This window comes from Antechinus flavipes, chromosome 6, assembly GCF_016432865.1.
Source record: "Antechinus flavipes isolate AdamAnt ecotype Samford, QLD, Australia chromosome 6, AdamAnt_v2, whole genome shotgun sequence".
Taxonomy (NCBI): Eukaryota; Metazoa; Chordata; class Mammalia; order Dasyuromorphia; family Dasyuridae; genus Antechinus; species Antechinus flavipes.
In genome coordinates this window covers 67,051,285-67,076,857 of record NC_067403.1, presented here as the reverse complement: position 1 = coordinate 67,076,857, position 25,573 = coordinate 67,051,285, and the positions used below count along the sequence as shown (strand labels likewise).

At 34.4% G+C, this 25,573-nt stretch overlaps 1 protein-coding gene across 2 annotated transcripts in view; it reads left to right on the top strand.

Annotated features, from left to right (window-relative positions):
- The window catches only part of CLGN (calmegin), a 70,231-nt gene that overhangs the window by 3,617 nt on the left and 41,041 nt on the right, over positions 1-25,573 (top strand). For both annotated transcript variants that reach the window (XM_051964885.1, XM_051964886.1), the window contains exons 2-3: positions 20,673-20,828; positions 23,153-23,226. In XM_051964885.1, coding sequence (XP_051820845.1) covers positions 20,682-20,828; positions 23,153-23,226 — 221 coding nt within the window. In that variant the 5' untranslated portion in view covers positions 20,673-20,681. The remainder of the gene's footprint in view (positions 1-20,672; positions 20,829-23,152; positions 23,227-25,573) is intronic.

Genomic DNA, 25,573 nt, shown 5'->3' with positions numbered 1-25,573 from the left:
TTATGTTCACATGGCAAATTCCAGCAGGAGCTAATAATTTACATTTATAAGTATGAAAACATGTGTTTTAAGTTTCTAGTAGGAATCCCTGAAAAGCTTTAAGATGAGTATTAATTAATCTATGAGAGTAGGTGACATTTTCACTTTAAAATGAAATAAAGTATTTCTCCCTGCTTTACAGAAGAATGTTTTATCCTTTCATTCAAAATGAGGAAAAGTGAGTCTTAGAGATTTTTCTGAAATCAGTCTGCTTATTATTTCTTCTAGAACAGTAATAGTCTATTACATTCATATAACTTATTCAGTTTCCCTATTGATCAGTATCCTCTCAGTTTCCAGTTCCTTATCAAAGGGTACTACAAACATTTTTGCTCATGTGGGGCCCCTTTCCCTTTTTATGATCTCTTTGGGATATAGTCAACAGTAGAAACACTGCTAGATCAAAGGGTATGCACAGTTTGATAACCCTTTTGGCATAATTCCAAATTCTCTCCAGAATGGTTGGGATCAGTTCACAACTCCACCAACAATGAATTAGTGTCCCATTTTTCCCACTTCCCCTCCAATATTTATTTTTTCCTGTCATCTTAGCCAATCTGAGAGGTGTGATGTGCATACCTGTTTTTACATATTAATAAAACATCATAGTGAACTCATTGCATTTACCTTCTCCTCTCCTTGAAAAACTTTGAGTTGTTTTTTTTTTTTTTTTAAATAATCATTGCCTTAACTGAATCAGAATTTTCTCAAACTTAAAAGGAGTAAATATTGGGTATCAATCAGTGGGGATTAAGGAGCTATAGTTATAAAATTCCCTAGGTATAGTATCCAGAAGTAGCTGTCAATCTGAGTGAAATTTATTCTTCCTTGACGAGATACAGTGTTATTTAGGTATTGGGGAAGAAGGGGAGTGTGTGTGTGTGTGTGTGTGTGTGTGTGTGTGTGTGTGTGTGTGTGTGTGTGTGTGTGAGAGAGAGAGAGAGAGAGAGAGACAGAGACAGAGAGACAGATGTGGGTGGGAGGCGAGGGAGGGGAGGGAAGGGGAGAGGAGACAGAGAGAGGGAGGGAGGCCAAGGGAAAGAAAAAAAAAATACAGGAAAACAAAATCTATTTAGGAATGGTTACTATGACAAAATGACTTGAAATCTTCTAGTTAGCCTAATGCTTGAATGACCTCTTAGGAATTTGTAGGATAAAAGAAACTAGCTGGTGATATTATAACTCAGTGCCTAGAGTTAAATCCTCAAATCTCACATTTTCCATTATATAAAGTCTCATAGGGTAAGGGTAAGGGGAGATTAAACTAAATTGGATATAGTGGAAAAGTTATTCCTTGTTTGCATTTATCTTTGAGGTGATGAGAGACAGTTTGTAGGTCTCAAATGAGTAGTTCTTATTAAAAAAGTGATCCCTGTATGAAATGACCTGCCCAGAACTAGGAGGAAGATTCAGAGCCTATGCAAATATGCCAAGCATTTTGTGTTACTGCTGATACCAGGAGAGGGTTAAAAGATCTACCTGAATGAAAGAATCAGACAGTAGTATAAAAGGTGGTAACAACTTAGCTGTGCAATAAATTTAATGGTATTTGGATCACCTATACCATAGGTGAGTGTACAAAACTTTTAAGTTTTGATGAAACATTATATGTGTGTGTGTATGTATGTGTGTGTGTGTGTATGTGTATATATAGTGATGACTTACAGGAAAATTAAGGATATTTAGGCAACAAAGGGACAAAAAGGAGGATGGTAGAAACCAGATAGGGCTGTATGCTTAATGAATACTCCGGGAGTGAGCATAACTCTCTTCTGGTTTGTGATTTCTAGCAAAACAAAAATCATGTTTTTAAAAGTTTTCAGGTTTTCCCTTAACTTTTTAGGTTTAACACAACTCAGGTTCTGAGCCACTCTTATTTGTCTATTCTTCTGCCAGGGGTCCTCAAACTTTTTAAATAGGGGGCCAGTTCACTGTCCCTCAGACTGTTGGAGGGCCAGATGAGAGAAAAAACAAAAACTTTGTTTTGTGGGCTTTAAATAAAGAAACTTCATAGCCCTGGGTGAGGGGGATAATCATCCTGAGTTGCTGCATCTGGCCCAGGACCGTAGTTTGAGGACACCTGGTAGACCCTTGAATAGAATCAGAGAATGGGATTTAGCTTCTGAGCCCTGGCTAAAATTCTGATCACTTTATTTGATACCCCTTGTCTTAAATTATAGTAAGATGTGTAGCACTTTTTCATTTGAGGAGAAATATCTTTTATATATATATATATATATATTTATCATTTACCAGTTGCTTGGGCCTTTTGATTCCTTTTTATCTAAATGAAATATTGTTTTCCTTGGTAGTTATCTACTGGCTACATACATGAGAGAACCTCTTATTTGAAATGGAAACTTTGACACAAATTATGTTAAGAGGGCTCATAGATTCTCATTTAGAGAAATACAAAAGAATTATTGATGAAGTTGGTTTCACCATGAATACTTTCAAAGATAAGTAATGTTGCTTTGTAAAACATTTATTTGGTCACATCATTTCATACTTCTCATGATAAGCATAAGCTTCAAAAAGACTATTATGAAAATAATTGTAACATCCATATGACAGGGAAAGAAGGGGGCTGGATTTGGAGTTACAACATTTAAATTTAAGTCCTGGCCCCACTGCTTAATAGTTTTTTGATGAGGGCCAAATTAACTATATGCAGTTGTTATAGAGATAACAAATCTGCTGAATCAAATACTCATTCATAACCAAAGAGTTAATTGCAATAATATGTTTAATAATAGATTTTTCAGTCAGTTGTGAAATGGTAATAATGCGATCTGTTGTTAAAAGTCTACTTGTTCTATATTAGTATTCTCATTGAAGATGTCCTTATTTCATCTGTATATGATTCCCATAAAAGAGTTTATAATTAAGAGAATAGATACTAATGATCTAAAGTTGTCATTTCTTAGTAATGAGGCCTGTAATTTTCCTCACTCATTTGTTCACAATTATCACCTCCAGCATGAATCTCATATATAAATATAAACATTATGTCTTTATGTGCTTACGTATATCTTTGTGTGTGTCTGTCCATCCATTCATCCTTGTATTCTGTTCTGATTGTTTTTCTCTTTTTTCTCTTTGGTTCTACTTCTGCTTCCCTGTTAATTACATCTTTGACTGTCATGTTAGGGTCCAATTATGATGGTTAGTTACTGTCTTTGGAGGATAGTAACTGTAAAAAAAATTTTAAAATCCTTTTCTTTTATTGTTTTCATTGAGATACTTAATTCTAGCTAAATGGATCTAAGGAAAAGAAAGTCATTGTAGCAAATAACATGCTTTCCCCCTAACTTCACAGATATATCTGTTGGTTATATCAGTTGATACAATTTATATGGCCACATACAAGATTCTTTCTCATCTGACTTAACCTTGGACTGACTAGTGAATCTCCAAATCCTCTTTTTCAGTATCCTAGAGTTTCTCCTTTACAATTCTTTTTCCTTCCCTGTCCCCATTCCCATTACAAAGAGGAAATGGAAGGGAAACTTGTCTTCAGCCATGTATAATTGTTGAATTGTTGACTAACACTCTTTCTCTCTCTTTCTCTCCCCCCCCTCCTCCTTCCCCTTCCCTTTCCTCCCTTTCCTCCCTTTCCTCCCTCTCCTTTTTTTTTTTTTTTTTTTTTTTTTTTTAAGCATCTATTAAGACACTAAAGCTATTAAAACTAGAATTGGCACACTTGATTTTTCCTGAGCCAAAGTGTTTCATTTCATCCTGGTTAAAGGTTAATAAGCACATTCCTCCAACTCCCAAGACTTTCAATTATCAGGTTGTCACCTCCCATTGGTATCTTTCGTAGGACTGAAATGTCATTAGAGTTTGAAGGGATTCCAGAAGATTTTCAGTCTAACCTATGAAAGAGCAAGAATTCCTATTCCCTATATCTCTTAGGTTCTGCTTGAAGGCCTCCAGCAGTGGGGAGTTTGCTGCAGTGTTACCCTGTCCCCTGTCCTGTTTTACTTCTGACTATTGCTTCCCTTAATCTACCAATCTTATTATCCCTCCCCATCTTTTTGTTTATCCCTTTACAATTTCAGTCATTAAACATTTATTAAGTGCCTGTTATGTTCTTTGGAAACTTTCTCCAAATGACCTTGGCCTAGTCACTTAACCTATGTTTGCCACTAGAGAGAGAGTAATGGCAAAGCTCTGCAGTATTTTTGCAAGAAACCTCATGGAGAGACATGTATGGGGTCATAAAGAGTCAGGCATGACTGGAAAAAACTGAACAACTCCGTTCCGGGCACTATGCCAAATGCTTGGGATGCAAAAAGATAATTGGGGCTTTGGTTTTTAATTAAGTTTATTGTTTTTGTTTTTCTGATGCTGAATTGTACTTATGTTCTTAGTATAAATCTCCATTTGGTCATAATGGATGATTTTTTCATAAGTTGCTTTAGTTTGTTTAACAGGATTTTGTTTTAAATTTTTGAGTCATTGTTCATTAGTGAGACCTATAGTTTTCTTGTTTTATTCTTCCCTAATTTAGATATTAGTATATTTGTCTTATAAAAGGATTCCAATAGTGCTTTCTTTCTCTGTTTTTGAGAACTGTGAATTATGGGCATTAATTATTCTTCAAAAGTTTGATTGACTTCTCTGAATCCATATGAAACAAGAGTTTTTTTCCTTTGGTAGTTCTTTTACAGCTAGATTTATTTCCTTTTCTGAGATGTAGTTATATTTAAGATCTCTATCTGGTCTTCTGATAGATTTAAGACTGAGAAAAGCCATTGAAGTCTTCTATCAATTTGGTGTTATTTTCTGTCTTCTTGTAGCTCATTTAGTAGTTCCTTTCTGGATTTGGATATACTAAGGCATTTGGAATGTATAAGTTTATTACTGACACTGGTTTATTGTCTGATTTTTTTCATATATGTTACTTATTTATTTTTTGAATGTTATTGCCTTATAAGTATGGTTGCAACTCCTGCTTTTTTGGATTCACTTGATTAATATATTTTGTCCTATTCTCTAAGTTTTGTTCTTTGTATGTCTGGTTTTTTTTTTTTAATTTTCTTCATTCTTTAAAATTATTTTTAATGTATTTTATATGTTTTCCTCAATGTATTTTATTTTTCCAAATACATGTAAAAATAATTTTCTGTGTTCTAAATTTTTTTCCTTCTTGTCTTATCTCCCTCTTCCCCAAGACAACAGTCAATCATAGCTTAAACATATATAATCTTTTTAAACATATTTCCATATTTCTTGTTTTGTGCAAGAAAAATCAGACTAGCATCACCAGACCATTGGAACTGGTCCAAATTACCTCCTTTCTTGGAAAGAGCTGTGTCCACCACAGTTGATCCTTACATAATCTTGTTGTTGCAGTGTACAATGTTCTTTTCACTTGGCATATGCAAGTCTCTTCAGATCTCTCTGAAATCATCCTGCTGATCGTTTCTTATAGAATAATAATATTCCATAACATTCCTATTCGGCCATTCTCCAACTGATGGGCATTCACTAAGTTTCCAGTTCCTTGCCACTACAAAAAGAGTTGCCACAAACATTTTTGTACATATGGGTCCTTTTCCTTCTTTTATATATTTTATATATTTTTCCTCTTTTATTTATTCTTTGGGATACAGACCCAGGAAAGAAACTGCTAGGTCAAAGAGTATGCACAGTTTAATAGCCCTTTAGGCATAATTCCATATTGCTCTCCAGGATGTATTAATGTCCTAGTTTTCTCATTTCTCCTCCAACATTTATCATTATCTTTTTTTGTTGTTGTTGTTGATGACAGTGAATTTATAATATTTATTTAAATAAAAATGTCACTTTCAATTATATCATATTGTCTCAAAGCATATGTAAGTTCTAAAACATTTTAAGCTAGGGCTTTATATTTGCAAGTGAAAAACCTAAAGGCAATAGAGCCTTTTATCACATCCAGCTTGTATGGGGTTTAATTTCATTTCCAACACTTTTTATAAAGTTTCTAATATTATTCTTTGTGAAGTCCGGGTTAGCTCCCTGTTGATCTCAGGATCAGCCAGAGTCAGTTGGGATCAGCAAAAGTCCTTGATCTTGGGGGGAGAAGTAAAGGAGATGGACGAAACTGCCACAAGCTCTCCACCTACTGACCTCCCTTCTCGAGAACTCTTTCTTGGCTAAGATGACAGGAAAAAATAATGATGAATGTTGGAGGGGATGCGGGAAAACTGGGACACTAATGCATTGTTGGTGGAGTTGTGAACGAATCCAACCATTCTGGAGAGCAATCTGGAATTATGCCCAAAAAATTATCAAAATGTGCATATCCTTTGATCCAGCAGTGTTTCTATTGGGCTTATATCCCAAAGAAATACTAAAGAAGGGAAAGGGACCTGTATGTGCCAAAATGTTTGTAGCAGCCCTGTTTGTAGTGGCTAGAAACTGGAAAATGAATGGATGCCCATCAATTGGAGAATGGCTGGGTAAATTGTGGTATATGAATGTTATGGAATATTATTGTTCTGTAAGAAATGACCAGCAGGATGAATGCAGAGAGGCTTGGAGAGACCTACATGAACTGATGCTAAGTGAAATGAGCAGAACCAGGAGATCATTATACACTTCGACAACGATATTGTATGAGGACATATTTTGATGGAAGTGGATTTCTTTGACAAAGAGACCTGAGTTTCAATTGATAAATGACGGACAAAAGCAGCTACACCCAAAGAAAGAACACTGGGAAACGAATGTGAACTATCTGCATTTTTGTTTCTCTTCCCGGATTATTTATACCTTCTGAATCCAATTCTCCCTACGCAACAAGAGAACTGTTCGGTTCTGCAAACATATATTGTATCTAGGATATACTGCAACATATCCAACATATAAAGGACTGCTTGCCATCTAGGGGAGGGGGTGGAGGGAGGGAGGGGAAAAAAAATCGGAACAGAAATGAGTGTAAATATAATGTAATTATTAAATAAAAAAATTTAAAAAAAAAAAAAAAAAAAAAAAGAGAGAACTCTTTCTGCTTCAAAGTGACTCTGGCTTGTCTTACTCCACCCCCTAATTCCTGCTATGATTATCTGTATACACCAAAAGAGCGAGCCAGCACAGAATAGTGAGAAAGGCCATTTTGCCAAGCATAGGCTAATAGAATATTGTCCAATAGGTAATTAGCCTTAAGTGCTCAGTTGTCTGATTCCAGTGCACCTATTCAGAGTTTCAGCCCTTTTAACATTCTTCTCAATATACTTTTTTTCCCGAGAGAATCCCATTAACACCAAATCTAATTTAAATGATGAAAGAGTTGATGGATTAAATCTGCTTAATTAACCCTAACCTCTCTCTATTTCTAGTCTCATAGCTCCAACTGCCTACTGGATATCTTTTTTTTTTTTTAATAACTTTTTATTGACAGAACATATGCATGGGTAATTTTTTTTTTTTTTTTTTTTACAACATTATCCCTTACACTCAATTTTGTTCCAACTTTTCCCTTTCCTCCCTCCATTCCCTCCCCTAGATGGCAGGCAGTCTTATACATGTTAAATATGTCACAGTATATCCTAGATGTGATATATGTGTGCAGAACTGAACAGTTCTCTTGTTGCACAAGAAGAATTGGATTCAGAAGGTAAAAATAACCTGGGAAGAAAAACAAAAAATGCACACAGTTCACACTCATTTCCTAGTGTTCCTTCTCTGGGTGTAGCTATATTTATCATTATCTTTTCCTATCATCTTAGCCAATATCTTCAGGTACTTTAGAATAATCTCTCATTGACTCTTTTCCCTCACATTCAGTTCCCCATCCCATTTGATAACCTTTCCTATTTGGAATTCTGTTTATTAGTTCCTTTTTCTTTACTGCTTTTATCTGTCCATTTAATTCTTCCACTCTTTTTTTTTTCCTTTGACCAAGTAGATCCCCTTTTCCTTTCTTCGTCTTTAACCTAGTCCTGTCCTGTTCCTTAATTTTTTTATTTTGTTTTATTTTTGTACCTCTTCATGGAGATGATTTTTCTCATTCTCTTCATTATCCATTTTTTCTTTCTGTCTATCTTAGATCCTCCTTGGATTCATGACTCCTGTACCTACCTAGTTTTTCTGTGTTCTCTTCATTCCATAGAATCTTACCTGTTCTTGATTGTTCACTCTAAACAGTTGCAGCCACCACCTTTGTAGAGCTTATTTTGCAGAATTCCCTTTTCCAGTGTGCTTTACTCCCAGAAAAATGCCATTTCTCTGGAGAGAGAGGAGAGGACCCTGCCATTTGGTAGGACTGCCCCATATATCTTGTCCATCCTCCCTCCTCTACCTCCCTCTCTCCTTGTCCTCTCCCCCTCCTCTCCCCCTCCCCCCCCCCCCCCCCTCCAGCGTGAGTGGTTTCTTTAAAGTACCAAATCCCCATAGAGCAACCAGCACATGATTTCCCATCACAGAAGTTCTCTCTTCACCCATAGAAACATCTCCTTTTTTTATTCCCCTGCATTTGAGACTATAGGGATCATCCTTCCTTTCATTTCTAGCCCTGAATTTGGCATATCATAAACTATACTCATCCCTGCCATCTATTCACCCTCCTATTTTGTAATGTACTCCCACCATGAAAAAAAGATTGATTCATCTGAGTGACATTTCTCAAGACTATTCACAATACCTCAATGTTTGTCTGCATCTTTTTCAGTATCTAACGTCTATCTTTTCAGTTGAATCTTTGTATTCATTTAGAAAAAAAGTCTCTTACTGGTCTCTTTGTCTCAGTCTTTTGCTATCTTTGCTGTACACCATTCATTCCTCTTTTCCTATTGTTTGGGGGTGTTACAGAGGCAAATCATCATTTCAGATGATTCCCCCCCCCCACAAATATTTTGAATGCTTCCTATTATTGAATGTTTATCTTTTCTCATGTATTGTTAAACTCAGATTGACAGTGTAGGTCACTCTGGGCTGCATCCTGAGAACTCCATTGTTCTTCAGTATATATCCTGATCCCTCTTTTAGTGGGTTCAGGTTAATCTTGTGATGTTCAAATTAACTTTTCTTTGTATTTGAACATCTTTTTCTTGGTTACGTTTTGTCCCCCTGAAGACAATTTATTGAATCTTTCATAATATTTCCTATACAATTTTCTTGTATTAGGGTATTTACATTTTTTACTTGTCATATTCTTCTGGGAAACATGTTATCTCTGAACCATTGTTATGCCACAATTTCCTTTTATTGTTCTGCCTCAGTTTCCCTAAATTGTTCTGCCTCAGTTCCTTGATTGCAACCCCCCTTTCCTGACCATTAGGACTGAGATAATTAGGGCTGTAGAGATCTGGCCATTCTGGCATTCCAAAAGATAAAACTCCAGATGTCCTATCTCAGATACCTAATGGGCATCCTCTATCTCTTAAGTTCCAGTGTCTCTGATGTCTCTAGTGTCTACCCCTCTTCACTTCCAGTTTATCAGAATTTATGGTCTTTACCCATCACCTTGTCAGAACTGGATTGATGGTCCATCCCTGGAAATTACCGCTTTAAGTGTTCTGTGACTCCACTCCCTGCCTTTTTCTCCCCATCTTGGAGCCACGTATATAATTTATTGGAACCTCACATTCTAGGCTGATGCTGAATGCTTTTAGACATCAGCCCTGGGACCAAAATAGATCCTTTAGTCCCAGAAAATCTCTCCCTCTCAGAAATCCAAATAAAATATTAAAAACTCTCTAATCTCTATGTTGTCTCAGTTTCTCTGGCATTACACCATGTCTTTTAAGATATGTCGAGTGAAATTTAACAAAAGGATAAACTTGAGACACATTTCTCCAAGCAAGATAACATTTCATTTATGGGGCATGAACCTGGGAATAATACAGGTCATAGCTGTCTCACTTCCTAACCAAGACTGAATAAAACCCTTTTATAGGTTTTGAAGACTTGCAGGATAAAGAACAGAACAGGGTGGGTGACATTATGGAGTTGGATACAACGTGATTGATTACATAGCTGAGGTGTGAGCAATAATACAATTAGTTGGAACTTGGAAATAAGAGGCTAATAATGGCCCACTGCTTCCCTCCCTGTGACTTGGGAAAGTTCATTGAGTCCCCCTGCAAGCCCAAAGATAGAAGGACAGATTTCTTTAGATAGCAAACTAGACTTCCTTGAAGGATAGATTGATGGTGTTAAAGATATAAGACCTAACATTTGTGACCACCTTCATCCCCCAAAGATAGTAGAATTCCTTGAGGCAAGAATAATTAGTAAGAACTGAATTTCTTAACCCATTATAGACTAGCTGAATTCTGAATTGAATTACAAGAACCGTGTTACAAGACAGAATCAATTATACATAGGATCAATAAAAAATATACATCAATTTAATCATCTCAAAGATCAACATGTTTTTCTTGAAAAAATTTTCTTTTAATTTTATTATTCATTTCTTTTCTTCTTCTAGGATGTCCTTTATTTCTGTGTATTTGCTTTTCCAATATGAATATCTTTTGTTTCATTGATGAGACTTGCCATTGTAGATTCAAGGCTTTTTTCAGCTAGTTATTTCTATTGTTCAGGCCATAAATTCTGCTGTCATTTTTATTTCTCTTTATAAATGTCCCAGGAACAGAATGTGGTTTCATTTCCTTAAATTCCATAAGGTCTTCTTTCTCATCAGGTGATGAGTCCTTTTCCTTTATTTTCCAATATTCATATATGTCTGAATTCATTTGCTAGGTCTAGAATCCATATTTCTTTTTGCTGTCAATGTTTTTCCTATTGATTTAACTGTTTATTAAGCTCAAGGTCCTTTTCATCTTGCTCATTGTTTTTTATTCCTTCCCTGTTTAATGTTTTCACTAATTGTTGGCTCTCAAAAGGTGTCAGCTTCCTCACTACATTGAGCAATTTGCAGTTTACTAGTGTAGGTTTGCCCTAAGTGACTGAGGTTTATTGGAGTGCTGCTACTTAGAAATCCTTCCCCTCCTCCAGCTGTACCTTGTTCATTTCAGAGCATTGCCAAGCTGGTGTTCTTACAGCCTGGGTTTAATTCTGTTATTTGAAGCTCTGAGATCTCTAGGGAAGATCAATGTCTGGTGTGGGGTTGAGTGCAAATATATCCTGCCAAATTTTCCCTCTATTCCTCTGTAATGGGCCAAAATTCTGGAGAAATTCTTACAACAAGGTGTTAATTCAGTGGAATTGATAAGACAATGGTTGTCTGGTTTAGCATGGTGATTAATAGTTCCCTAGTTCAGTCCATGTACTTAGTATTTAATATAGTTCTATAAGATTGACACCTATTCTATAAGATTAACACCTACAATGATGTAATTATAATAGAGTACATAAGCTGGGACAGATTCAGGCAGAGACATTCATTCCATCTTCCATCTTTGTGGTGGTTGGAGGCTGGAGCACAAGCTCTTGGACTGAGACAGACTTCAAGACAGAGACCTTTGTGGTGAGTTTGTAAAGATTCTGGCGAGTCTTTCAGACCAGCTTGGTCTCAATGGGAGAAGTGCAGGAACCCAGCCATCACAGAGAGCCTTCTCAATCTCCGCTCAACTCTTGACCCATAGCTTTTTCCTCTCAAAACTATTCTTCCACCACCAGCCAGCCAAGTGGAAAATATTCTGGAATGAATCACTCTTCACTGGCTTATATATGACTCTTCTGAGAGAATGGGATTATGGTTTCTCCCATAGTGCTCTCTGGCCCTGAGAGCTTCAAGGGAGGTGTGAATTCAGACTCATACTAAACCCTGAAATTTCCCAAACGTGTGAACTCCAGTGAGTAAAGGTGTAAACACAAGCATTGTTTCAATTAGTTCTACTTAGTACTTTGTTTCAGGTTCTGGCCCAAAACATCTTCTTGTAAGATCAGATCAATAATCTATCAACTCTAATGAGTTAGCAGTTTGTAAAGATTCCAACAGTGGTGGTCCTCCTGCTTCCTCCAGACACATTCTGGAGGACCTTCAGGAAGCTAGCTCAGTCCCCAGGCAAGGAGACAAGACTGAGAAAGAGACAATAAAGAATTTGGACTTTAACACCTGGCTATTCTCGTGGTGATTACTCAGCTGAAACAAAGGCTGCTCCAAGACCTCCAAAAAACCAACCAGAACATTACATTCCTCTACAGAGAATTTTTGCAGTAAAGAATGCCGGCTATAAAACTTGCAGCAAATTTCTAGTTTGGGAGCTTGGGTCTCTACAGTACTGGAAAGAGGAAGCAGGAGACTGACGAGGTGTATGTAGAGGGTCGGAGCACTGGATACTTTCAGCAGGGTTTACTCAGAGTTTTTGATGATATAATGGTTCTCTAGTTCGCATATACTTAGTATGATGTAATGTTTTTACTGTTGGCACATGCTCAGTGTGCTGTAGTGATATAATCGTACTAAGATATTTAAGGGCTGAGAGGACTGGAGTGTGCTCAAGCTCAATCTCAGACCCCAGACTCCATCCTTATGGTGGCTCTCCTGCCTTCTTCACTCCTCCACTAATTTCAATGCTCATCCAGAAATCCTCCAGAAAGCTAGTCCGAATATTACAGATGTAAGGTGCTTCCCTCCCTTCCTTCTTCCCTCCCTTCTTCTCTCCCTCCTTCCCTTTCTTCCCCTTCCTCCATCCTTCTCTCCCCCCTTCCTTCCTCCCTTCCTCCCTCTCTCCCCCTTCCTTTGTCCTTCCTCCTTTCCTCTTCCTCCCTCCCTCCTTCATCTCCTTCTCTCCCTTCCTCTCTCCCTCCCTCCTCCCTTTTTTCCTTCCTTCTCTCCCTCCCTCTCTCCCTCCTTTCCTCTTTTCTTTCTTCTCTTCCTCCCTCCCTCCCTCTCTTCCTCTCTCTCTCCCCTCCCTCCCTTCCCTTTTCTTCCCTTTCTTCCCTCCACTAAGCTGGTAAATTTTTGCCTGGCAGCCCTTTTTGTAGTGGCAAGAAACTGGAAACTGAATGGATGCCTATCAGTTGGAGAATGGCTGAATAAGTTATGGTATATGAATTTTTTTCTTTTTTTTTTTTATTAAAACTTTTAATTTACAAAACATGCATGGGTGATTTTTCCAACATTGACCCTTGCATAATCTTTTATTCCAAATTTTCCTCTCCTTCCCCCCATCCCCTCCCCTAGATGGCAGGTAGTTCAGTATATGCTAAATATGTTGAAATACATGTTAGATCCAATATGTGTATACATATTTATATAGTTATCTTGCTGCACAAGAAAAATCGGATCAGGAAGGAAGAAAAAGAAAAACTGAGAAAGCAAACAAAATGCAAGCAAAGAACAACAGAGAGTGAGAATGCTATGTTGTGTTCCATACTCAGTTCCCACGGTTCTCTCTCTGGGTGTAGATGGCTTTCTTCATCACTGCACAAGAGGCACTGGGTTGAATCATTTCATTGTTGAAGAGATTCAAATCTGTCAGAATTGGTCATCATATAGTTTTGTTGTTGACATGTATAATGAACTCCTGGTTCTGCTCATTTCAGTTAGCATCAGTTCATGTAAGTCTCTCCAAGCCTTTCTGAAATCATCCTCCTGATTGTTTCTTACAGAATAGTTTTCCATAGCATTCATATGGTATTATGGAATCATATGGAATATAATTGTTGAATTATGTATAGAAGAATTGCACATATTTAACATATATTGGATTACATCTAGGGGAGAGGGTGAGAGGAAGGGAGAGAAAATTATTTTGAGCATAAGATTTTGCAAGGGTGAATGTTGAAAATTATGTATATGTTTGAAATAAAATTAATTAAATTTGGAACACAAAATCTGTTTTTTTTTCTCCTTTCCTTCCTCATTTTCTCCCCCCACCCCAAGGCAGTAAGCAATCTGATATAGGTTGTATAGGTTATACATGTATAATCGTTTCAAACATATTTCCATATTTGTGATGTTGTGCAAGAAAAATTAGGTGTTTCAAAAGAATTTGCAGGCTTGAACCCATCTCTCAAGTCAAAGGATAAAGTTTATTGTAATTGTAATGCCAATTGAAGATGGGGTAAGTTCCAAAAGAACTTGGCAAAGAACCAAGAGTAAGAAAATAGATTTATAGCATAGACCAATGCTTCATGTTACTTATTTGCTGGATTTTATGGCTTTCAAGTAGTTTTGAGGAGTTGCCTGTTCATTATTGTCTCAGCAACTTGTTTATCACTAATCAAGAGATTATCTATCAGTCAGTAATGTTTGTAGGACTATTCTAAGGCCAGAAGACTTTAGAATCATTGACAAATTGTTAGAACAATAGCATTCTAATGTCAGAAGGTTTCAGGATCAATGATATATCTTCCCTAAAGTCTAAGGGAAGAAATACTATTATATCCCTAGATCAGAAGACTTTTACATTCATTGACAGATTGTTAGAACAATAAAAATAATAATAATAAGGTCAGGGGACCTTAGAATTATTATTATATTTCCCCTAGAAGTTGTACCCTATCACTACTATGCTTATTATTTATTGATTACCAAATTATAGCCTAAGACTATAATAAATAATATTTTATGCATAATATAGGATTCCTTGACAGATGAAACTATACAGGTAACTAAAATGAATCCTTTTAAATGTAAAACAAAGAATAATAAAACAGGAAAAATTAGGCTCAACAAAGTTTGCTCCAGTCATAGAAAAATGACTTCCTCTAATACCTAGTTTGGAAAAGTCATTCTTAAAGAAAGAAGATTTTCTAGATCCTGATATTGTGAGGCATCAATCTCACAAACATTACAGATCTCTTCAACGGGAATTATGATTATTTAAAAGAAATAGTTTGATCTCTTCAGTGAGGAAAAACTAAATATATAGAAAAAACTTCTCTTATCTGGATTAAGATATGCAGTTGGATTGCTAGTCCACTGAATTAGTATAACACAATTCATTACATATGAGTTGACCAAAATTGAAAAGAGTAGATGGCATTACTAATTACAAATTACTAGTTATTGTTTGTCACATAAAAATACTCTTAAGTCATTATTAGAAAAATTAAAATTGAAACAACTTTAAGATATCATCTCATATCATATTGGATGAATTGACAGAAGGGGAAAATGACAGATAGAAATATTGGAGAAAATGTGAAAAATTGTGATACTAATATATATTGCTGGAATTGTATACTGATCCATCCAATTTGGAGAGCAATCTGGAATTATGCAGTTATAAAATTTTATATATACAGCCTTTAACCCAGCAGTGCCACTCTTAGGTTTCTTTCCTGAGATTATCAGGGAAAAAGGAAAAGAACGTGTATGTTCTAAAGTATTTATGGCAGCTCTCTTTATGGTTACAAAGAACTGGAAATTTGAGGGTATGATTGGGAATGGCTGAATAAATTGTAGTATATGATTGTCATGGAATGCTGTGCTGTATAAAATGATGAGCAAGTTAATTTTAGGTAAGAAAATGGAAAGGCTTGCATGGAATAATGAGAAGTGAAATTAACAGAACCAAGAGAACATTGTAAATAGGAACAGCAATACTATTTGGAGAGTAACTGAATGACTAAGGTATTCTGAGTAAGGAATTACTTCATGGCAACTAAGAGGACCTATGAAGGAAGATGTGGTTTACCTCCTCAGAGAGAGAGAGAAATTTTGGCCTTCTGTAGGTTGGGAGGGAGTGAGGGAGACAGCTTGAAACTCAAAATCTTAACAAAAAGTAATTAAATATTTGAAAATCCTTATTGCTTGTTTATATTTTTGATTTGATTTTTTCAACAAATATTTTAATAGCTTTTTACTGAGTCTTGTGAAAATACCAGAATTTCCCCCTTCTTCTCTCCTCTCATTCATAGTATTATTACTATCTTAAATTGAGTAGGAAAAGAGATTTGGCTGGACCAGCCAGTTACTAGCCAATAGGGAGATTGTATATCATTTTTCAATGATGCTGATCTCGTAGTTTTTATAAACGCTGTGCTTTAAATGTCAGAAAAATCAAAATGGAAGTGACTCCAAGTGTAATGGAAAGAGAGAAGGTGGCTGTAGATAGAATTTTTTGTTTTGTGAAGTGTCATAAAAGACATTCATTGAAGATTTATATACATATGAGTGGAAAAAGGAAATCTTGTAATAAAAACCAAGAATATCCCTATTACAACCTAAGTGCTGCATTGGTTTTCATAAAATAGTAAAAAAAAAAAAAAAAAAAAAAAAACTGGGGAAAAGCAGGGCACTTACTTGTTTGACCCCAGGCAAATCATTAAGTGTCTGCTTTACTTTGCTCATCTTTAAAATAAGGAAAATAATAACAATAGTACCTTTCTCCTAGGGTTGTTGTGAGAATAAAATGAGAAAATAATTGTATAGCAGTTTGTAAATTTTAACATAACGTATATAAATACAAGCCATTAATTATTTATAACAATGGATGGACAAATACGTGGAGGCTGGAATTTTCCATTTTTTGAGATAACTGAGATAAGCACCTGCTTTTATGGTGCATGGGGCTTTTTCATACCAGTCACATGAAATTTCCTTTACTCTTAGATCTAGCTAGAAAAAAAATTCAGTATTATTCAGCAGGTTACCAGTTGTTGATGGGTAAGCGGAGGCCTTTACTCTAGGTATTATAATGTAGTTTGTTTTCTTTTATTTTTTCAGTTATAAAGCGTTTTATTTACAAAACATGTGGATAATTTTTCAACATTGATCCTTGCAAAATCTTGTATTCCAAATTTTCCCCTCCTTCCTCCCACACCCTCTCCCCTACATGGTGGGTTAATCCAATACATGTTAAAAATGTTTAAATATATGTTAAATCCAATATATGTATACATATGTATAGAATATATGCATACATATACATATTTCTTGCACAAGAAAAATTGGATCAAGAAGGAAAAAAACTGAGAAAGAAAACAAAATGCAAGCAAACAACAACAGAAAGAATGAAAATGCTGTGTTGTGGTCCACACTCAGTTCCCTATAATATTGTTTAAAGAAGTTATTTTTGTTTCTGTGTTGTGAAAGGATTTTACATTGAGATTATATTGTTTAAATTTTAAACATTGTATGCTTATGTGGAAATTTAAAGTGTATGCTTAATGTTTTATATAACACTATATATTTTATATATTAAATTAACCTCATATAATATTTGGGAACGTTGGAAATGTTTAGATTGGTTTTCTTAGTAGGTTCTGTGTGTCTATGTGTATATGTATGTATCAAGCTATATTCTTCCTCTAATAAACAACTGCTGTTCTGCACTGTTTTGCCCTTCCCCCACCCCACTCCAGTTTGAACACCTTAGGGGATTCTAGGCAGTCTTAAGTCCTAACAAAACAACAGGTGAAACTTATTTTTAATGTAATAATAAAGATGGAAATATCTTGCAAATTGAGTTTTAGCAGTATTTCTTTTATTTAAATCATGTTGTGTACCAAATCCCTTGAAGGTATTAAATAATAATGAGAAACAATTCTTGGAGTTGCTATCATTTTAATCATCTTGAATAATAATACCTATAGTAAATTGGTAAACCAACAATTATTATGGAAAATTATGTGGTTTCAAAAAAAAAAGGACTCAATTGATAAATGTTAGTTATAAAGAAAGCCATTCAATAATGTTAAGTGCCTGCCATGCAAGTATTGGAGGTAGACAAAAGAATAATATCTTACCCTCAAAGATTTTATAGTTTCAGACTTGGTTATCATGTGTGTTCACTAGAGTTAAACTCAGGGAATGATAGGAGACATAGGAGAAACCCAAGGGAATGGTTTTAAAGGAAGAGTGTACAAAGAAAATGTTACTTGAAGGGAAAATGTTTTCTTAAAATGTTAAGATGAAGAGTAAGTGCGCTTGGGGGTCCTCAAACTTGTTAAATAGGAGGCCAGTTCACTGTCCCTCAGACTGTTGGAGGGCCGGATTATAATTAAAAACAAAACCTTTGTTTTTTGGGCCTTTAAATAAAGAAACTTCATAGCCATGGGTGAGGGGGATAATCGTCTTCAGCTGCGGAATCTGGCCCGTGGGCCATAGTTTGAGGACCCCTGGGAGGCATGGAGCTTAGTTTATGCAGCATACACCAAATAGAATATATTTAGAGGATTAATGTGAACTAAGATTGTGAAGATAATTTGGAAGTAGATTACAGGGACTATGGAATTTATATTTTAATTCAGGAATCGTTAAAGGAGTCTTATCACATTCCTATTTTGACATAGTTTTGATAATCAAACCAGGGAGAGCAAAAATAGTCCAAGAACTATAAGCCAATTCTTAATGAATATTGATGCAGAAATTTTAAATAAATCAGTATCTCATAAAGATCATATACTGTGATTAGATGGGATTTATGCCAATTGAACAACTATGAACAGGCAGTTTTCAGAAGAAATCGAAGTTATTAACAATCATTTGAAAACAAATGAAATGCTTTAAATCACTCCTGATTAAAGAAATGCAAATTAAAAGAACTCGTGATACTATCTCATGTCTATCAGATTGTCTGACATGAAGGAAAGGTTAACTAATTAGAAGATTGAATAATAGGACAGGAAAATGACAAATGCTTTAGGTAATGTGGAAGAAATTAGGACACTATGCATTGTTGTAGTAGTGAATTAGTTCAACCTTTCTGGCGAACAATTTGGAACTGTACCCAAAGGAAAACTGTGCATACTCTTTGACCCAGCAATACCACCACTAGGTCTTTAAAGTAGTTTGTAGTAGCAAAGAATTGGAAGTGAAGAGGAGTGCCCATGAGCAAGGGAAATGAATGAGCAACTTTTGGTATATGATTGTGATGTACTACTATTATGCTATAAGAAATGATGAACAAGATGGTTTAAAAAAATCTGGCAAGACTTTTAACTTCTTCCTAAATAACATAAGCAGTACCAGGAGAACATCATAATAGCAATATTGTATGATGATCAACTGTGAAAAATTTAGCTAATCCAATAATGTTCTAAAACAATTTTAAATGACTTAAGATGGAAAAAATGCTATGCTATGTACCTCTATAGAATGGAGTGTGAATGCAGATTGAAACATGTTTTTTAAACTTTTTTTGTTTTTAATTTTTTTTCTCTTTTGCAACATGAGTAATAGGGAAGTATTTTTTTGCGCAACAACATGAATAATCTATACAAAATTGTTTCCCTTCTCAAGGAGGGGAGAAGAATGGGGGAGAGAGAATTTGGAACTAAAAATTTTTCAATGATTAATTTTTTCCATCTAATTATTTAATAATTTAATTTATATTAATATTTTAATAAAATAATATTTTATTTAATAAAACAAATTATATATATGTATATATATAATAAAAGAAAAGTTAGGAATTAGAATAACTAACAGCCTGATTAATTATTCTGAAACACTAGATCAATATATAATAGTAGACTTTAGAAGTGGTAAGGTAAAGACAGTTGTTAATTCCAGACAGAATTAATGGTTTGCAGCCATGTTAAATGAATATTTATTGCTCTGATTTAACTTAATTTGCACAGAAAAGTCATTTGACTCTCAAATAGATGATGTTTTAATACTGTTATCTAGTCTTCTACTATTAGCTATGAGAATTAAAATTCTCTATTTGCTATTTATTTAAATTTAAATTCATGTTTTTCTGTAAGTCTGAAGAGACAATATGTTAATTGAAAAAATTAGCAATTTCGAATTTATGAGAATTAAAAATTTTGTACAAGTAAAATTAGTAAAGCTACTTGGAAGGAAATAGTAAAAAAAAGATTTTATCAAATATTATTGATAAAAGTTTGGAGAACAGGTGGCGAACCAGTTTGTGTGTGTGTGTGTGTGTGTCAGAGACATAGGGGACTTTTAAGAATTATATATGAAATTAAGCAAAATCTGTAGCACATTTTGCTTTTCTCATTCTGGAGGAATGGGAAATGACTGATGTAAAGAAAAAAAAGCATCTATAAAATAAAAATTTTTTGAAGAGCATCATGTCTCTTACATTTTAATATTCTAAAGAGGTCCACACATTTTGATTTTGGTTCTTTATCCCTAGTATCTTATGCATATGTCATCACCCGTAAAAAAGAAATAATAAAACATGTGTGGGCTACTAACTGTTGTTTTTATGATCAAATGAAATGTTACATGTAAAAATGATAAGGTCTAGATTTAGGGAACCAAAATGAGATTAGGGTTGCTGGTGGTCAGGGAGTTAAGGTCTTGTGGCAGCTTCAGGGTTCAGGGAACCAAATGGAGAGGTTTGGCTCTCCTGCACCCCCTTGGAATTCAGTGCAAGGGTAAGGATTTTTGGGTATCCCCTTCTGGCGGTGCAAAGATTCTCTGTAAAGGAATTTACAGACCCGAAAACCTAGATTGATAAGAGGTTTATTATAAGGATTGGGAAGTAAGATTCGAAATCCTGACAAAGAGGCATAAAGTCTCTTAAGTCATTCTAAGTAATTTTTGTCACATCAAGACCCATTTTACTAACATTTGTTTAGATTTTGGGAGATTGAAAGTCTTGTGCTTTGTAAAAAATGTGTACATTGTAGAAAATTTTTGTTTAAAGTTGAACTTATAGAATGATAATAAAATATTTTTATACATGCTTTGCCTACAAGGATGCCCTAAAAATGAGGAGTGGGGAGAATTGAATTATTATTTGTAAAAATTGTAATGGTAGCTTTATATGTTATAGTTACATTAGCAATTTATCTTAATTTTACAGATAAACAATATGCAATTCCAAGGCTTTTGGTTGTGTTTGAATCTCCTGCTGTTCACCTTAGTAAAAGCAGAATTGCAGGACGAAGATGTTGAGATGGAGGATTTTGATGAAAGTTCAGAAGAAGTTGTGACCAATGAAGATAAACTTTCCCCAGAGGTAAAATTAGTATGCAATTAAATTTAATAATCATTTTTTTTTTACCTTAACTCATATATGTGATTAATCCCTGAATTTCTTATAGCTCTACAATTCTACAATTCCTAAGTGGACTGACTTGTGTCAACATACATAGAACTTTGTTGTCTAGATTGTTAAGCTAGATTGTTTTGCTATCTTTTGTATTATGTTACATAATAGGGTTTTGTTTTAAATTCTTCAAGTCGCTTAAAAATTTTTTTTAAAGAAAACATCAAAAATAGTACCTTAGGTGCCATTAGTATCTATTAGTAATTAGTAATATTAGTATTAGGCAAATGAGTACAAATTATTTTGAGAATGATTTTCAAAGCTTTGCTGTTTCTAAGACTTCTAACCTATAGATTCCTCTTCTAATAAGTGTTGAATTTCTTATCTTTAAGAAAAAAAATTTTCTAGTGAAAAATGAGGAAGGGAAAGAATTAGTTGAAATATGGACACTCATTAAAATCTGGTATGTGCTTAGGAGGAATTAATAATCTGTAAACTCATTGTTTCATATTTGGATGCTGTGCTTGAGAGAGATGCATGTGTATACATGCTAAATTTAGCTAAATTGTAAGCTCTCTGAAGATGTTTCTTTTGTTTTTTCTTTGTACTATTTTGATTCTGTTTTCTTTCTTGTTCCTCTCATTAAGTACAGGATTTTAGAATCTACAGAAAGCAGTCATACTCATGTATTATTGTTCACCTAACTACTTTAGCCACAGCTGTTAAGTAATCCTATTGAGCTGTGGTGTCAAACTCAACTAGAAATTATATCTCAGGATCCTTCTGGGCTGCCCAGTATATTATTGACTTAGAAAACCACACATTCACATTAATTGCTATTATCTTCTTATTTATTTTGTTCAACATTTTCCAAATGTATTTTAATTGACTTCAAACAGCATTCAGAAATGTAAGCTATATGACTGATGTTTGACACTTCTGCTTTAAAGAATTATACCAAAGAAACTGTCAACCAGCCATTTGTGGTTCTATCTTAAATATTCATGTATAAAGAAATCTTTAGGCAGGAATTTTTCTTTGCTATATATAGAAAATATAGCTATTTTCTTTGCTATAATATATACTATTATACAATAGTATGTATTGCTATCATACAATGATAAATTAGATGTAAAGACAGACAGGGCTGGTGTGTTCTTGGGGAAGGCCTACTAGAAAAAAAAATTTTCCTGCTTCCCGGAAGGAACTAGTTGAAACAGATAGTTTTTTTTTTTAAATTTTTATTTAATAATTACTTTATATTGACAGAATCCATGCCAGGGTAATTTTTTTACAACATTATCCCTTGCACTCGTTTCTGTTCCGATTTTTCCCCTCCCTCCTTCCACCCCGTCCCCTAGATAGCAAGCAGTCCTATATATGTTAGATATGTTACAGTATATCCTAGATACAATATATGTTTGCAGAACCGAACAGTTCTCTTGTTGCACAGGGAGAATTGGATTCAGAAGGTAAAAATAACCCGGGAAGAAAAACAAAAATGCAGATAGTTCACATTCGTTTCCCAGTGTTCTTTCTTTGGGTGTAGCTGCTTCTGTCCGTCATTTATCAGTTGAAACTCAGTTAGGTCTCTTTGTCAAAGAAATCCACTTCCATCAAAATATGTCCTCATACAATATCGTTGTCAAAGTGTATAATGATCTCCTGGTTCTGCTCATTTCACTTAGCATCAGTTCATGTAAGTCTCGCCAGTCCTCTCTGTATTCATCCTGCTGGTCATTTCTTACAGAACAATAATATTCCATAACATTCATATACCACAATTTACCCAGCCATTCTCCAATTGAAGGGCATCCATTCATTTTCCAGTTTCTAGCCACTACAAACAGGGCTGCCATAAACATTTTGGCACATACAGGTCCCTTTCCCTTCTTTAGTATTTCTTTGGGATATAAGCCCAATAGAAACACGAAGCAGATAGTTTTGAGTAAGATCAGAATAGACTCGACCAGATTCTATAATTGTATTCATAATCCTGCTAGTAATAAGTTTGTAGTCTCTTGCCTGTTCACTGATAAATCTCTTTCTCTTGTAGAAACTGGAAATGTTTTCCCACTAAATCTAGTGTTGCTCAATTAAGCTTTATAGTCTTTCTCTAAAATCTAGCCTTCTCATTGATAGGGAAAATAATATGTAAACAAAATTAGACAATGCTCCCCTAGAGGCAAACCCAGAAGTTGGTTATTTTTCTCAGGTTTCATCATTGTGCATTGTACTAAGTTCTTTTCAAAAGCTTTGTTTTTATTTAGACCAATTTGTAATATGTCTTTTAGGTTAAATATAAGACACCACAACCTATAGGAGAAGCGTATTTCACAGAAACCTTTGATAATGGAATATTAACTGGGTAAGTTTATAGTGAATATTAAAAAGGATATTGTACTTGATATTTTAAAGCTAAGGAGTTTAGACCATTGATAACTGCTTTTAATATAGATTTTTTTTTTTACAAAAGTATAAATTTATCACGTACCTGACAAGTTCTGTGAAATGGAGTAATCTATCTCTTTTGTACCTTAGTCATATCTCCAAGGGTCTCAACTAACTGTAAATCTGTGATCTTTTTACCTTTTCTTTAAGTTTCTGGGGAATAGGCTAGACTAAATCAGGGCTGCTTATATTTTTCTACTTGTGACCCTTTTTTTTGCCCAAAATATTTTTGTGATTCCAGATATTTAGGCATATGAAATAGGTATACAAGTCAGACATTTCCCGATAATCATAATTTTGTAACTTCCATATTCAATTGTGAGACCTCTCTTATGGGATTGTGAACCACAGTTTTAAGAAGCTGGGGACTAGGCCACTCTTAGTTATCTTCCAGACTTTCCCATGCTAACTCCTCTTAGCAGAGGTGCAGTGGATAGGCCCCAATCACAAAGACTTGTCTTCCTGAGTTCAAATCCTATCTCAGATTAATTCTGTAGTCTTGGGCAAGCCATTTAACTCTTATTTGCTTATCTCGGTCTCCTCATCTGTAAAATGAGTTTTTGAGGGGAAAAATGGTAAACTGCTCCACTGTCTTTGCCAAGAAAGCCCCAAATGGTGAAGGGTCAGGATGAATCAGACATGACTGAAAAATGACTGAATAATATCAGCTACTAGAAACCTTTACTTATTTTCCTGGTTACTAAGGTTATCTCTTTCCTTTAATTATCTTGTATTTATTTATCTATATAAATAATATAGATAACATACAATAATATAATGATATATAATATTTATCTATATAAGTGGCTCCCAACCTCTTTGTTAGCTGGGACTTGAAGACTGGGATTTTATTTTGTCTTTGTAGCGTTAGCACCAAGCAAGAGTGCCATATGCTTTGAAGGCACTTAAAAAATAAATGTTAATTGAATGTTGAGTGATTTGTTATATCATCTATGTAAAGTGCTCAATATATGAAGAAAAAATGATAAATGTTAGAATTCATGTATAGTAATGATTACTTAAAATATTTTGTTATTTTTAAAAAGTAAGGACTAGAGAGATTTTTCAGTCATCTTTAGACCCAATGGACAAAAACCAGATTTCTGATAAAAACAGATGGACAAAAAAGGTGTGTACTCTTACTGCTTTAGTTTGACACAGTATTAGAAAGGCTAACAGTTGTAAGAGAGAAGAGGGAAGAATTGCCCCAGAGGTAAAGAAGACATTATATTTAATTACATTAAAATTTATTAGTTTCAACAAAATACTGAAATATAACGTGAATTCGAGTTGCAATATATAACATTTACATTCTTATAGATTTCTAATGTAGACGATGCAAATATAAAAAAGACATATACACAAACCATTAAATATATTGATATTAACTATACATACATGTTACCTATAAAAGACTGTAGTTAACTGGACAGTGTTCATAAATGTTTTTGGTTCATTGTTGCATAAATATAGCAAAAAATTACAGTAATTTACAAATCATACATTGTTACAATTAAGAAAGAAATTATCATTGGGGTTTTGTGTGGAACTTAAGAAAGTTGCTGTAAAATATGTACAGAAAACAAGCTATTAGGAATATAAAAATCATTTGAAGGTGGAAAATTTCAGATGAAAATGGATTAATCATTTCAGAATTTATTTTATAAAAGCATTGTCCTTAAAGAAATTTTTTATTGGGGCTGCTAGGTGGCGCAGTGAGTAAAGAGCCTTGAAGTCAAGAGGACCTGAGTTCAAATTTCACCTCAGACATGTAACACTTCCTAGCTGTGACACTGGGCAAGTGATTTAACCCAATTGCCTCAGCCAAAAAAAAAAAAAAAAAAGACAATGGGAAAGAAGGACAATGCAGAAATAGAACCAAAAGTATATTAAAGACAGGTATTTGAGATCTTATGAATAATAATGATATCTGAAGAAAAGCCTACTTTATCTAAGAAATGTTGGGAAATTATTGTAATATAGAAGAAAGTAAATGTAAATATCTATGTCACATAAGACAGTAAATTCCAAATGAATCAGTATTAAACAGTATGTTAGAATAGGGGAAATGTAATAGCTTTATTCCAGTTTTGTTTAATACATACATTTTAAACTATTAAATAATAGTGAAAAAGTATATAGATTTAATATAAAATTGCATTTACCCCAAAAAACTCCATTTCAAGAATAAGAGGTTGGGAAAATATTTATAGTATGTTTAACATGTAGACTTATTGTTAAAATGTTTAAAAATGCTATAAATA